This window comes from Pygoscelis adeliae, unplaced genomic scaffold, assembly GCF_000699105.1.
Source record: "Pygoscelis adeliae isolate BGI_AS28 unplaced genomic scaffold, ASM69910v1 Scaffold34, whole genome shotgun sequence".
Classification (NCBI taxonomy): domain Eukaryota; kingdom Metazoa; phylum Chordata; class Aves; order Sphenisciformes; family Spheniscidae; genus Pygoscelis; species Pygoscelis adeliae.
In genome coordinates this window covers 3,692,321-3,707,923 of record NW_008824658.1, presented here as the reverse complement: position 1 = coordinate 3,707,923, position 15,603 = coordinate 3,692,321, and the positions used below count along the sequence as shown (strand labels likewise).

At 44.0% G+C, this 15,603-nt stretch overlaps 2 protein-coding genes across 2 annotated transcripts in view; one reads left to right on the top strand and one right to left on the bottom strand.

Moving 5' to 3' along the window:
- Nucleotides 1–1,547: 1,547 nt before the first annotated feature.
- On the top strand, nucleotides 1,548–6,706 carry LOC103915840 (methylsterol monooxygenase 1-like). The gene is given in 7 exon segments (XM_009322768.1): nucleotides 1,548–1,746; nucleotides 3,212–3,331; nucleotides 3,334–3,449; nucleotides 4,001–4,149; nucleotides 4,274–4,327; nucleotides 5,564–5,648; nucleotides 6,593–6,706. Coding segments are annotated over 7 exon segments (837 nt in total).
- A 4,629-nt stretch (nucleotides 6,707–11,335) lies between these two features.
- Nucleotides 11,336–15,603, bottom strand: part of KLHL3 (kelch-like family member 3) — a 41,912-nt gene continuing 37,644 nt past the window's right edge. Inside the window, exon 14 of the mRNA XM_009322694.1 lies at nucleotides 11,336–15,603. This exon is cut by the window's right edge and continues 61 nt beyond it. The gene's annotated coding sequence lies outside the window, so the exon portion shown is untranslated.

The window sequence follows — 15,603 nt, the reverse complement described above, 5'->3', positions numbered from 1 at the left end:
TGAGTTTATATTTTAAAAATATATATATATCAGGCAAGGCAGGAGGCAGATTGAAACAAATAAGGGGCTCTAATTTCAGCCAAGAGTAACTATTTGCCCTGCAACCACCTGTACATGCTCAACAAGATCATACTCTTTGACCTCCAGAAATTTCTAAATTTTATGTACAGAACTGAGCATTTTTTCGGTAATATCAGAGACTCAAATTTTAAATTACATTTCTATTAGATTTGAATCAGAGAACTCAGCAGCTGGAGAGCATCCATCTCGCTCTTCCTCTAATGGGATCTCCAAATCGCTCACTTTTTCCAAAAGGCAGTTTCCTTCGGTTTAAAGTTTGAACCAAGCACTTCAAGCATAGGGTGTCCGATTGCTAACAAGACTTTTGGGCAGTGCTGATGGGGCAAACTTCAGTTTCTACCAGAATAAAAGGGGACTCCAAGAAGGCCTTGTAGCAGTACAGTAGCCAGACAACCAAGAAACCCCATGCGAATGAAGACCTAATCTACTAAACGCTGAACTAACACATCTCTGTGGGGCAGCAAACAGCCGGAAAAAAGAGTTGGGAAAGTCACTGTGGCCGAGTCATCATGCCCTGGTGCAAATCCCAGTTTCACCAATTACTGTGCTTCATGATCCCTTTCCTCAGCTTTCCCAGCGCATGTTTGACAAAAAGTTCTATCTAGAAAAGCAAACAATGTTTTATATATATAAATTTTATATATATTATATATATATATACACACTAGCTATATGCGTGGTACAGCTTTGTGTGGATAAAATACATGACAGGAGGAGGTTGCCCCCCAAAATCTGTCCAGACCAGCAGGTTCCTTGCGGGTCCATGTGACTGAGGTTTCCCACTGCCTGCACCTTTTTCCCCGTGAGCAGAGTCCCGTGTGACTGCCTGGCACCTATCGCGTGCCCAGCATGCCTCTAGGACTTAAGAAAATGAATGTAATTGAAATAATTCCTTCATTTATTCATCCAGATACACAAGCAGTGGATCACAGCAGGCGTGCAGGAGACCCAGTTTTTAACTATTTGAAGAATCAAAAAGCAAGAGGGGTGAAAGACCACCCATAAAATAGGCTGTGCAGCATCCCACGCTGATCTGGCTCCTCTGGTTCTCCTCCCCTCCTCGTGCACACATCACACCTCAGGGGCCTTTCAGAGACACAAATCAGCAGAAAGTTAACCTCTTTTCTGGACAGATGGGAAGAGTTGGGGACAAGAAGAGGCCGAGACCAGCTGTTAGTTTGGCTCAGGTTGCCACAAAGCATGGATCCAAGATCTTGGACCACACAGCATTGAAGCCAACCTAAACCTGCACTGCTCCCAAAAAGAAGCCGTCCAGTCCTTACTCCCAATTTCTCATTTACCACCCAGGTAGCCCTTCCTTGCCCCAGCACCAGCTTTCACAGAGCGACATGGCAGGGGTGAGATCTGATCACTTTTATCTCATGGTGCTTTTTTCTAAGCTCATTTCCAGATGGGCTCTTTCGCATTTTGCTGCGTGGGCAAATTTTTTTCCAGCGCTCTGTGTCATGGATCACCCACCACCGCTGGGTGTCCGGGTCCTCATCACTTGCACCCAAGGAACAGCACAAGCGTTGGCAGGACTCAGTCCTGTATGCAAGAGGCAAAAGGCCAAATGTCTCCCAGGCATCCTTGGCATGCCCCAGCTGGAGAGGCAGCCTCCATCTCCCTCTTATTTTCCATCAGTGAGGGATAACTTCTGCTTTGGTGGGTTTTTTTGGGGGGATAACAATTAGCAGAGAATCAAATTGTGAAGTGGGGAAAATGACACCCCTAAGTTCACGGGTAGTCAATATTAGCTTAATTAAGGCTACAACCCCACAGTGCACAGGTTTTGCCCCTAAGACCAATTTAAAGGCTCCCCCCTCCCATCAGCTGTGGCTCAGCTCACTGCCCCCTCAAGTGCCTCACACTAGAAAAGAGACGACGAACCACGTGGATTAAAAAAAATACCCCTTAAAAACTCCTGCTTCCTGTCCACAAGTTATTTGTAACACGTCATCACATGAGGGGCTCAGATACGATGAAGCTGGAAAACAGAGTAGGAAAGATTTGTATTACAGTACTTTTGTTCCCAACCAATATGCAAAATATAGCACAGGTGCCTGTATTATGAAGTTGCACTGCTTGAGAATATTCTTTTTTTTCCCCAAAAATACTATTTTGAGGAAGATACCCTGCATTGCAAATGGCTCTTGCTAGCCAGGCTTGCACTCATTTATTTGGCTGTGCTGACCCCCACAGTCCAGCGCCCTGTACGGCACATCCTAATGCCGAAACCCATCGGGTCGCTAACGCGCTTTCTGCCCGCCGCTGCTGATGCAAAGAGGTTTTGCTGAAGTGATTGCTCCCGCAGGCTGGGGATGATTGCACCCTGACAGCGTGAGAGAAAACAGACATTTACCACGCATCAACTCAAATTGCTGCATGCACGAGAAACTGCAGAATTAACTAGATAAGGAAAAAGAAAAAATACACAAGGCGTTACAATAAAAGCACGCAGAGAAACTCAATGGGGAAGCTGTCTGATTACATCTACTATCTCCAGCCACACATCTGGCAAAACCTAAATTATCACTAGATAAGCACCAGCTGTGGCAGAAGGGAATCCTTCCTTTCTGCTTTTTGAGTCAGGAGGAAGCTGATGCTATTTTCTATTGCACATTTTTAGGACTTTATTTCCGTTTTTCTGAAATAATTGCTCACCATATTAATAACTATCAAACATACTAATCAATCATTATTAAACACACAGAAAACAGAGATGGTTAATTTTGGTTAATTATTCTTAGGTGATTGCTGCATAAGAGAAATTATTGTTTAGAACACAGTTGCAATGTTAAAAACCGCTGCGATGGAGACCAAAACTACTCCAGCCCAGGAGGACTCCGAAAGCTAAGTGACCCCTCTCTTTTTTATTGAGAAAAACAGTTTCTCAATTTCAGAACTCAAGACAATAAAGCATATACATTAAAGCTCAAAAGCCCCCAGCGGCAAACGTGATTATGAGCCCCATGAACACAGGCAGAGAAAAGGACACACTCCGTGTGGTTCCCATGTGAACGCCACCAAGGCAGCACACCTCACTGCAGCACCAGTTGGCGGAGCCAGCAAGGGACGCCCCGAGGAGCACTGTATCTATCTGCAAGACAGTGACCTCCTCATCCCACAGTGCTGTCTTCTCCCATCATGTCCTTTCTAGCAATGGTTCACCTTGATTCCCTTTTGCTGCCAAATGCACTGCAGAGCCCTTTTCGGGCTGCCTGGAACAACGTGCTGCAGAGATACAGCAAATCCAGCTGGCAGCGTGGGGCTCCCTGCTCCTCTACCAGGGCTCCCACTTGCTGGTGTCCCTGCCAGGCTTCATCTACCGGTTCATCCCAGCCATGAGGAAATACAAGATTCAGCCTGTAAGCAGGGACAAAAGAAGTGGGACAGATGTGTATAGACCCCTATAAAAATGAAAAACAAACAAACAAACAAAAAAAAAAAGCAGATGGGAACGTTCCTACCCAGGTAGTCACAGAATGGGGTTAGATATCTATTCCACCTACAAAGAGGCTAGATGTTTTTTGGGGGACCTGTGCTCATTCTGACTCCCGGTGAGTTTGCACAGGCTGTCGGTTTACTTTATTTTGTAGAGAAGGGGGAAGCTAAAGTGATCTAATCCCTCTGCATCTCTTAATCTTTGAGTTTAACAGGTCTAGCTCTTCATATTGTTCAGGAAAGAAATGTTGATTTGGGGCCCGCTTTGTGAAGTGCCAAACAAAAACCAAAAAAACCCGCTATGGCTCCAAATATAGAGCTTGTAAATCAACTATTCCCCTAAATGAAAACAATTCTGTCAAACTAACACATTTGCATTTTTTGCTTTGGGTTTTTCTGTTTTGTTTTAATTCACTCCCCCTCCCCCCCCCCCCCCCCCCCTTTGGTTTTCCCCCCCCCCTCTTGGTTGTCTTAGGACAAGCCTGAAACTTGGGAAGAGCAATGGAAGCGTGTCAAGATCTCACTGACAAGGAACCCCACTTCCCTTCTGCCAGCATTCATTTTAGGCTACTCTTATTCAGAGCACTTCGACATCCCTTACGACTGGGACTCCGTGTCTCCATGGTATCGCATACTCCTTAAAACTTCGAGACTATCAGAGACAAAGATGGGCAAAATCACCTGCTTTACTCCCCTGCAAAGTTATTAGCCACAATTAACATTTCTGTCTCTCTCCCTTTTCTGATAGGTATTCTGTTACTGCTCAATGCTTGGGCTGCTTTATAATTGAAGATACATGGATGTGCGTCACGCACAGATGAATGCATCGCAAGACCTTCTACCCATATTTACATAAACTTCATCACGAATTTAAGGTGCAATCATAATAAACTGGCAATTAACGGTAGATGGCATTCCAGAGTGCAGGTGAACTGTGAATGGGCAATTACGTGTCTCATTCTTTGGGAACGGAGTGAAAATTGATATTTCATGAAGTAACTTATTTACTAAAAATCAAATGAGCCATTACTCAGTAATGTTCATACTCTGGGGAGCAGGGAGGGGAGAAGCAGTGAAAACAATCTTCAAATCAGTCAAGATGCTTGAAACAAAATAAGATGATGTGGGAAGAGCCGGGCTCCATGAAAACCACCGCCTTAGCTCTAGTGCTTTACCAAGCCTTCTCTCACCCTTGATGTATTTAGACATCAATGACGTGATCTTTTTACTCAAAATTTGCAAAGGACTAAGCATTAACATCAGGAAAGCAAGAAAGCAGAGTACTGGGTGCCAGGACTGTTTCCTATCCAGTGCTCCCCACATACACTAACCAGACGCATGCCTTGCGGACACTACTTGCTACGCATTCCCTATGTATCACCCTGGGAGAGTACCTCATCACAGGAACAGGCATCTTCACTGCAACACATATTTTCTGCAGACGCTTATTCACGGCATGGGTTTGGTTTGCAGCACTTCTACTGAAAACTATGGATGCACACAGGTAAATAATCACGGAAAAATCTGCCAGACTGGAAACTTTAAAAAAAAAACTTTTAAAACTGTCTTGACTCTGTACATTTTAGGGGGGAAAAAAGTATTTTGTCATTTGTTAGCATCAGATTCTTGCCTTGTGCCTTCTCCTTTGATCTAGGAACGAACTGAAGTGTCTTTCCCTTGCACATAGCACTAAAAAGACCGTACAGTTCCCCTTACCCAAATCTAGGTCTCCTCGTGGATGACGGTTTAAGGCTTGTTTTCTGTGCAAGTTTAAAAGTTAAAAAAGTACGTAGGTATATTAAAGCTCAATGCCACCTTCAGTCTAGGGGAAAAAAAAAAACAAACCAAACTGAAGTTTGTCTTTAGGTAAGAGGCATTTTTCACAACCCAGGTGGGAATTATCTTCCCTCTCCTCCCTGCACAAATGAATGGCAACCTGATAAATCTCTTCTAATCTCTATCTATTCTCCTGCAAAGATAGGATCTTCGTTCTTGGCTGTGCTTCCCAACCTCCACTTTTTTCTGTACCACCTTTTAGACTGACATTCATCTCTTCAGTCACTGCTGTGGCTCAGGGGTCTGTGAACAGAGACGCCACCCCTGAATCCCCCTCTGCCAGCAGCGTACCGGACACCCAGTTGGAGCCGCAACGTGCTCCCCAGCTGCAGGGCTGGTTGTCTTTGACACCGTGTGCCCGGAGGGAACAAAGGGAAAGTGCTGAAGCAGGAAAAAAAAAAAGAAAAAGAGTAATAATAAATAGCATCCTGGAAATGAACCAGAAGAGCGATATCGCTTGATGTATCATTCAGGACCACGTACTACCCAGAAACCCTGCATCAGCGAACAGGCTGCTATAGCACCGGTACGTCACCCATGCTGGTGATGGGAGCCATGCCCGATGGGAGCCAGGACCAAGACACCCCCCTGCAAACGAGCTGGAGCCCCTCAGCAGCAGTGCCTCGGTGTGTCCCACCACCAGCAAGATTACAGAATGGAGCCCTACATTCCTTCATTCAGCACCAGAGGCTGCAATATTTTGCCATAAACAAGTGTGTTAAACACTGGAACTAGTTAAATGTAAAAGAGCTATTCAGGAAAATATCCAGCTCCAAGGACAGGTTAAGCAAAAAGTCTGTGGTGCTATGTACTCAATGCATCATCTCCTTGTAAGAAAACACCCTCTACACTTAAGGGAGGGATCCCAGCACTTTTTCTTCTTCCTGCGTAAGTTATTAGAGGTGTAGAGAGAAGGGACAAAAGAGAAAAACACTAGACTTCACGGTGACCTTGCACAAATACCACCACCACCTGCAAAATGCCTGACACTAGGCTCATTTGCAGCAAAAAGGGCTTGCATCCATCTCTATCCAAGCAACAAGCCACCTGTACAACACGCATAACCCAGTGGTAAGAGCATCCACCCCTTTTGTACATACCATTTCTCCTGCAGCTTCATCCTCACTTAACATGCCCTCTCCTCTGGCCACAGGGGGTACAACGTCCCTTGGAACCCGCTCCCATACATTCCCTTCAAGCTCGACGCTGCTTTCCGTGACTTCCACCACAGCAACTTTCACAGAAACTTGTCTTCAGCAGGTGGGACAAGTTATTTGGGACAGGCAAGGAGCATAAGGCATTTCTTGCAAAGAAAAAGCAGAAGGAAATCCAGAAAAGTGATTAAACTTCCACTGCGCAGAGAGGCCGGGGGAAGAGTGGAGGGATGTATGCGAGCGAAGCTGTCAACACCTGCAGCTTGAACCAATTGATCACAATTAAGGTTTAAGTCATCAAGCAGGTGTTCCTGTTTTACATAATTTGCATCCACCTGGTTTCCCACTTTTTTTTTTTTTTTTTTTTTTGGTAGCTCCCTAACAAAGCAACTGCAGTCACTGCTTGTTCCCAATAACCACCAGGATCAATTTTAACAATTGAACCTTTCTAACAGTTAAATTACTGATGCTCCAAGCCTCAGTCTTCGCATCATGCTGAGTGACTCAGTTCACAGTGATTATGTGATCATTTGCTCTTGTAATTTGTGTCAATCTGTATATTTATAAACATTGGGTTTAACTAAGAATATAAAAATAACAGTTTAATTTCTTGTTAGATGAGCCAAACTATTCCAAATATCTCACATGCTTTAAAAAAGAAGGATGTTTTATATTCAAGCTATAGCTATTAAAAACAACATATATAACTAGTAACCGGACTAATTTTTGAGACATACCAGTTCTTTAAGACATGCAGTCCACAAGTCCATTCACACTCTGGTAAGCCACAGGCCTTTTAAACCTCCCTTTGCTTTTGCTCCGTCCATTGGGTTAAGCCTGGACCACGGTGCACCATGGCAGATACAGGCTAAGCCACGGCCTGCAGCCTCTGCTCTTTGCAAAGCCTGATCTAAGGGGGGGTTTAAGAACCACGGAGGAGAAGACAAAGCAAGTGAGCCATGAACCACGGATCTCACAGGACTCTGTTGACTGACGGGTGTTTTGGGGGGATGTAGTCAGACTGGAGGATAAAGGGAGAAGAAGCACTCAGAGTCACAGCCAGCAAGTGGTTTCCTACCATCAGGTTGGGTGGTAGAGATAGGTCCTAAAATCTTAGAAACTCATTTAGTGTAAGAGCCCTCAGCCATTTAAGCCCTTAAAGCTAGTCTGAACTTGGAAAGTCAATTTAGACAAAATCTAGCACTCCTGGAATGATTTTATCATGGTCACCTTTCTAGGTAACCACAAATTAAGTGTCCCAGGCTGTTTTCCATTAGTCTACAAATTAGGGGCAACTTAGCAACAGCATTTTTTCCACTGACTAACTAAGGTCTGTTATCACTTCAGGTCTGTGCAGCTGCCTTGGGGATTTCTGGGCACTGGGTCAAAGCTCCAACGCTCTGGCACATGACGCGTGCCCTGGGATGCAACAGCTACAGCAAAGCACTAGAGCACATGTGATTACATACTTCATATATATTATTGCATCTAAAACTAAACCAGTAACATGCGAATTGATAGTTCATTAAACTTTCCTTACACAGATAAGAAATATTATCCAATTCTGAAATAAATTAGAGCTGTCTGGAAGACTGTAGCTCTATAAAAACTGTAGTTTCCATCAGAGAAAATTCTGTCATGAAAAAAAAGCCACCAAAACCCAGACTAACTTGGCAAGGGTTCCAGCCCAGGCGGAGGAGGGGCTGCATGCAATGTTTCGCAGTCATTAAGACCTGAACTCTAATTTGGCTCAGGTGCCCGTAGCTCCAGCTGGAAGGGCGGCTCGCTGAGCTCCCCCAACACATCATCAAGGTGACTTTGCAAAGCTGGAAGCTCCGTGCCATTCGCAGCAGAGCTGTGTGCTATTTTACAATACATACAGTAGGCAAAATGTTTCGGGTAGGAAAGTTGCAGGGAGGCAGAATGGGGCACCAGGAAGAGATTTGGTTGTGAGTAAAGCATAAAGTAAACCAAAACTTTCTGTCTGCGTGTCTCAGATCCATGCGACTTTCCCTGCTCCTCTGGCAGGAAAACAGAGCCCAGTAATTTCTTTAGGTAGATTCAGGAAAGCTGAGCTGTGGGGGACAAAATGCAGGGCAGAAAGAGATGCTACTTCCTAGGGAAAAAAAGGAAAGAAGAAACCAGTGTATGTACCCTGTTGTAATGCAATTAAAAATGTCTTATGAACCGGTGCAGTTTTTCTGATGTTGCCTGCACAGGTCTGGCAGCTGGGACTCACCAGCAGAAATGGCTTGTGCTTAAAAATCCTTAATAAATATCAAATAAAGTCCTAGGGTTCATTTCTGTTCCAACACGACTCTGACTTCAAGCACATGATTAAAATTATACGTCAGCATTCGTCCAGTGGGACAAACTCACTATTGGGTGAGAGATAACATTGTAGAAAGAGTATAATGTAAAGAATTATGAGAAGGACATTCAAAAATAACATTTAAACCTCTTATGCTTTAGAGAAGAACAACAGATCCTTTGGGACAGGCATTGTGCATCCTTTAAAGGGTCCCTTTAGAAGTTTTGTTGATTGAAAAAAGAGACTCTAACATTTTAAGACCTGTAATTTACCGAGCAATATGCTTAGCAGAGTCTGCGGAGGTTCACAATGAAAGAAAGGAGAGGAGAAGGCTCATGATAATATAGTTTGTAAATCGGGGCCAAATCAAATGCATTGAGCTTCAGCAGCTGTGCCAATTAAATCTCATTCAATTTGCTGAACAAGAACATTAACATTAATCACTTTGGCAAATTTCTTAGAATATTTCATGTCACTAAGTAGTTAAGTGATTTTGTGCTTGTTTACAGTGCAGAATGACATTATGTGAAACAATATCATTAGTCACCGAGCAACTGCGGGATGCTCTAGGAACCCCTGTGTGGTTCGTGGCAACGTTTCTGTAGTGGCCCTGTACCTCCTACGAGCTATTTTTTTACAGAAGTGTCCAACAGATATTTTTTTTTTAATTGCAATTACTCTTTGCCATCAACACAGCACCCTCATCACAGCACAGCAAAAAAAAAAGCCGCCAGCCAGGGGAGAAGCAATTTTGCCTTCTGAAGCCACCACATCCATGTCCCATCTCCAGGCCACGTCATCATTGCTTGGAAAAAGGAGGTTCTGTGCAAACTTCCCACTACAGTTGAGGGCACAGGGATGCAGGGAATCCCTCTTTGGCCATATTTATTCATTTGGGTCTACAATTAAATAGGTACATCTTTTATCAGATGTTTGCAATTTCCATAGCTGAGGTTGTTTTCTGCCCTACCTTTGATTTTGTTTCCGGGTGACTCATGTACCAAATTACACAGTATTGCTGTGGCAGAAGAGGCATGTCTCATCCTGGGTTATTTCAAAATGCCTGCTACCCAGCAACAGAAAGGGGAGCTGTTTTTCTCAGCTTGGCAACAGCAACCCAGGCCGGGGCACCCAGCCTGAGAAACGCGTGGGTGCAAGGGAGTCTGCAGGAGAACAACAGGAGCGAGCATCACCTCCGAGAAGTACAAGGGATCAGCTCGCTTATTAGAGAGAGAAGCATAGCAAGTGTCTTTCAGCAGATAAAAGTCTCAACACCACCACATCTCACAACGTCAGTGATGCTCCCTGGAAACAGCTCTCCTGCAAGCCAGGAGCACGAGAGCTGCGCGGTGTAGCAGCAGAGACGAGATGGGACCCAAACTTACTGGGCTCAGCTTAAACATGAATAAAAAGGGGCCAACTGTGCAGGAGACAAGTAATTTTGAAATAAAATACAGAACAGTTGCAAAGTCCCCCAGCTGCACAGAGCAACCCACAAGACATCATTACCTGTGTTCATCAGGCAATTAATTTTCAGGATCCCACACGGCAAATTTGACGTCATGCATTAACAGATGAGGCACGAGGAGCATTTCTAGAAAACCAGAGGGCTCAGTGAGACGTATCGCAAGCATAAGACAAAATGAGTTGTGCTACCTGTTAAACGTGTTGATCTTTGCAGTGGTGTAGGAAATGTGTTACTTTATGGTGTTATTAAGACATATCGAGCCCATGGGTGTAAACTCTCCTTTTCTTCCCAATCGCATTCACTAAAAGGTCCTGTCTTCTGCCATCAATGCCCCTACCCAAGGGCTTTCCCACCCCCAAGAGAAACGCTCTTGTCCTGCACCCCAGCAGCCAAACGGCCTTGAACTTCCCTTGGAAAAGGAGCAGCGCAGACCCCAGGAGAGCATCAGAGCGTCAGGGCAGCATCTCCTCCAGCATTTGGACCTCTCAGCATCGACACGCGCGAGTACCGCTGCCCCACTGCAAAGGACACAAAGTAAACCCAGGGTTTGTATGTGCTGTAATTAAAGAGGGTGAAAAAAAGATGTGTGGAGTGATGAGATTGTTCCTCAGTGTCAGAAGCCGATGAAATCAAAATAGACGCAGAAGAGTTTCATTAGTCCAGTTTTTATTCAAATTAAAGGATGGGGAACTACAACGTGATTTTCTTTTATAATATAAATATGCCAGTGAAGAATGTTTCTTGAGTCCTTCATTGCACTGGACAAGACAGCTGTTGAGAGAATTACTTTGCGAAGTCCTTGGTCCTTCACACTCATGCAAAAAATCTTTAATTAAAAAAATTAGCTTAAACAGTCAACCGACTCATTACGTTATACTGTCAGCTACTGAACCAACAAAGTCTGTTTTACAAAAACAAAGAATTTCACACCCAGGTAAATTATTTCACAATCATCCATTTTTCTTAAAGGGTTTTTTTAATACATAAAATATACAAATTAAAATTCTCAATATTTATTTATTGTCACTGTAGAGGAAAATAATTTATAAACCTATAAACAAAGATAAGGGCAGAGGAAAAAAGTAAATTCACTCATTTGCAGACTACAATGTCAAACACACTCCCAGATGCTGCAGCTTTGAGCAACAAATCATGCTCATGTGAATGTGATTAGTGGGCGTGATGTTAAGCCAAGGGGGCAACTGCTTTGATACTACATTTTATTAGTAACAAGTCCCAAAGGTTAAAAAACAAGCTGCATCTATCTGTTGAACCATCAGGTTAGCTTGATGAATAGGCATCACACTTCGCTGGATATTAAGGATTTTGGTCTCCAAACACTGCAAATGAGAGAACAGTATTAAGCTTTCATGGTGGTGTTATGCAAATGCTGCCAAGTATATTTACGGTAATTACAGTGCTGTACACATCTGTACAAAAAAGTATTTGGATAAACTGAATGAACTGAAAATTGGTTTTAACCACCCCCAATTTATCTATTAGGCACAAATGGAAAAGATGGACTTGATTCAAACTTGTTTAAACAACAGATTGCTTGAGACAAATCTATCCTGCTTTACATATGCTTGCCTGTTCTGCAAACCCAGCAGTGTGTGTACCCACACGCGATGCCGGTGGGTTTTGTGGGTGCGCATCCCCAGGCACGCTTTCTCCGCAAGAGCAGAGTCACCTGTGGGAAACCCACGGCCAGAATCCCGCAGGGGGTCTGCACGTGGTGACCCCCAAAGAGAGCCGACAACAGAAGAGAGCCGAGGAAAGCCTTCATATTCACAAAGGACCATTGCGAGGAAGTAGCCTGAGTTCGGTTTGTAAAGCTTTTACAAAACCTCCTGCAATAATTTCACTGGTTTTGGCAGCCTGGGGGGTTTGCACGCGCGCACGCGCTGCCGTGTGCATGGCATCCTCCGTCTTCAAGCAGCACCGCGCTCACGCAGGAGCCGAGAAACGAAACCGCTGAGAGACAGCCTGTCCACCAAGCTGACCGGGAAGCAAACACACGGCACAAGAACATTAAATCAGAGCATTGGAATTGTTGTAAAATAACTAATAATCTAAGAGCGTACTGGTGACTGAGGTAATGGATTTTAATTTATCTCATAATGTTGAGCCCAATGCTGTCCTTCTAATATGTTAGAATCAACATAAGAGCTATCCCAGATCTTAGTTACAACATTTAATTTCTTGTGCAGAAAACATACAGATTCACACCTACGTCATGGCCAGCAAAAACCGCACTGGAGTGTAAGAATTAGATCCAGAATTTAACAGAAGCGTCATTGATGACCATAAAAAGCGATCCAAAAAATTATTTAAAATTGTCTTATAAAAATATTTACAGTAAAATTTGTTAGCGCTAATGCTACGTTTTCAGTCCTAGAAAAAGGCAATCTTTAAAGGATCTGGCTCAGGTGCTCAGAATTAACAATACAAACATGAAACCACACGCCAAAGACGGACAAATTCAAAAAGCATTTCAAGGGGGGGATACAGCTGGTTTGTCACATGTTACGGTTGTTCATATTGCATAGCTGGAAAACGAGGTCACTTGACTTGCATAACACTGCAACGTTTGAGAAGGGAAGAAGGAAACGTGTCATTTGCCATCGAGAAGAACTGGCTGCAGCCAGGAACACCGTCACTCACCCCTGGCAAGGGCTGCGAGTCCTAGCCCTGTCCAGCGAGCTGCGGGGCTGGGCCAGCAGTGGGCAGAAATGCCATTTTACAATAGCAGAAAAACACCAAAAACTGCTTTCCTTGTAAGCAAGGAAGGTTTATAAAGAGATGTATAGCAGGGGAAAAATTATCCAACTTTCAGGTATGTTCACCTTTCACGACATCTGACGAACACGGCAAATTTCAAACTTGCATCTCTCTAGCGCTACCTACCAGTTTTTATCTCTAGCCCACACAGACTCTTAGTCTCTGGGTAATATTTGCCTTTGCTCCAGTGATGCTATGAGTGCGAGAAGGTCAGCTGGTAACTGTTTCCAACTATTGAGCTGTAGTTGGGCCGTATAGTAGCTATTTAGCTTTACACTCCCTATGTCTATACCAGACCTAACGAGGGCCATGCGTGCCCAAATGCTTGTCCACCCTTGTCCAGCCATCTCGGTCTAACAAGAGATGCTAACTGTGACCACAACGCTTCGCCTGTCCCATTTTGTCCTCTATTCCCACAGGCTGCATGAAAGGGAAACACCTCTTGGCGTTTGTTTTTGGGGCAGTGAATTTGAGTCAGTCCAAACCAAGGGATCATCCTGCTTCTGCCACTGTAAAGGTGCATCTCGGGACTCTGATCTGAAGGCAGCTGCCGTCGGGGATACATTCCTACCAGCCTCAATAGCTTTTACAGTAAGCAACACCTCGTAAAAGAGCAGCATGTCATACTACTGTTTTGGCACGTTTCACTGCAGATTGTAGAACCCAAAGCAAAAGGTTTAAAGGGTATTATAGAAAAGACTAATTTTTTTTCATTATTATTTTCAAGACCTCTGAGCTGACATACAATGGAAGGGTAGACATCAAGAATACTACTGCCATTTCTTTGGACAGTTTGCTGTCATTTGTAAAAACAAGAACATCCAAAGAGGAGTGGGTGCTACGTTCCCCATGAAGGTCAGTCCCCTCTGTGGGAGGTAACACAAAGGTAGGTGCTGTTTACCCCACAGTGAACAGGCACCCATCTTACAAGGGCCGAGTCAACTCCAACATTAAAAATCTACTTATTCACAGAAGTAACCCACTCCTCTACAAAAGCTGCATGAGGTGACGTAGCCTTAGGTCCCTCTGAAATAATTTTTAAAGTATTTTTCTTTTCTACTGTAGAAGGTCACATGGAGTCTTTTTGATAGGAGATCTATGGAGAAAGAAACCAGCAGAACAACAGTGGTAAGCACTGGATCTCGACAGTAACATGGGCAGATTCTGTCCTGCAGGCCAGCTGCCCACTACAGAAAGCCTCAGCTGATCTACAGAGGGAAAAACAAAAACAAAAAAACAAAACAAAACACAAAAGGTGAGAAAATATTTTTCTTCATTAGTTCTCTTTAGCTGGGGAGTCTTTTGGGAGTCCACCCCTGTATGCAGAAGCATTCCAGAGCTCACAAGGAGACACAAAAAGGTATTTTAAAGTCAAACATCTTCCCAAACAGAAAGTTTTAAGAATTTGGGATGTAAGCAAGACAGCTACATTACAGCTGGATCTAGATTTGTCTGATTTGAATAATCTTACGAATTCTTCATACTAATAGAGGAACGCCTTCAGTACGGGCAAGATTAAAATAGCAATTACAGTGACAGTGATTAATCTCCATACTCTGGAAGCATTAAAACACTGAAAGTATTTTACCTTGCTCATTAATCACTGCTTGGGTGACAGAGGATTCTCTCTGTATATAATGTCTCTACATTAATGGCACCATGAGGTATTTCTTTTAACATCTAAACACTCTATTATGAAATGGCATTGAGATGCTGGACAGAGCTAGAACTGGGACTTTCAGCACAGCTGAAGTGCATGGGTTGGGAATACTTTCTATTCCAGCAATATCTGTTTCACAGGAGCAATAAACCCCATCGGAGCAGCACACGTTTTGTGGGGTTGCGAAGTTTTGCGTGGTTCAGGTGCTGAGACTTCAGCCCCAGGGAAGGCACTGCCCAGCAGGTCCCATCACGTACAGCAAACAGCATTCATGGCGAGTAGAAAAAAAAAAATCACATGGCATTTATTTCCACCATACGACAAGCATTTCAGGGATACATACAGTAGTCCAGTGGCATATACAAACGTATGACAGAGCGTCACACTCAAGCCAGAGCACCCTGTTCCAGTCCATTTCTGCCAACTGCTTTTCTCGGTTGGTACTCAGAAGTTTCCACCACCAGTAGTAAAGTCCACCCTCCAGGCACAGTGAGCAAATAGTTCAACTGATAATGTGCACGGAGCATCAGTAGTGAAGAAATCCAGAAGTGTTCGTTTTTACTCACATGCCCAAACGTAGCAGTTTTGTTTCACACAAGAAATTCAGTGCCTGCAGTTCAAGCACAGTGTTTATCTCAGGACACCAGCCATTGAGAAAAACAGTTGATTGCACCACAGATAACAAGCAACACCTCGTGTCTAGCATGGAACATGTCCCCAGAGGGATTTTCGCTTTGCTACGCAATCCACCGCAGAGCAGATGATGTTTGCAATGTATCACTTGTCATGCTGAGACGTTAACAGCAATGAGATGGGTCAAGTCAGAGGTCAGTCATCTTCCCTACCCCACCCTAGCTGGCTCCCCTGC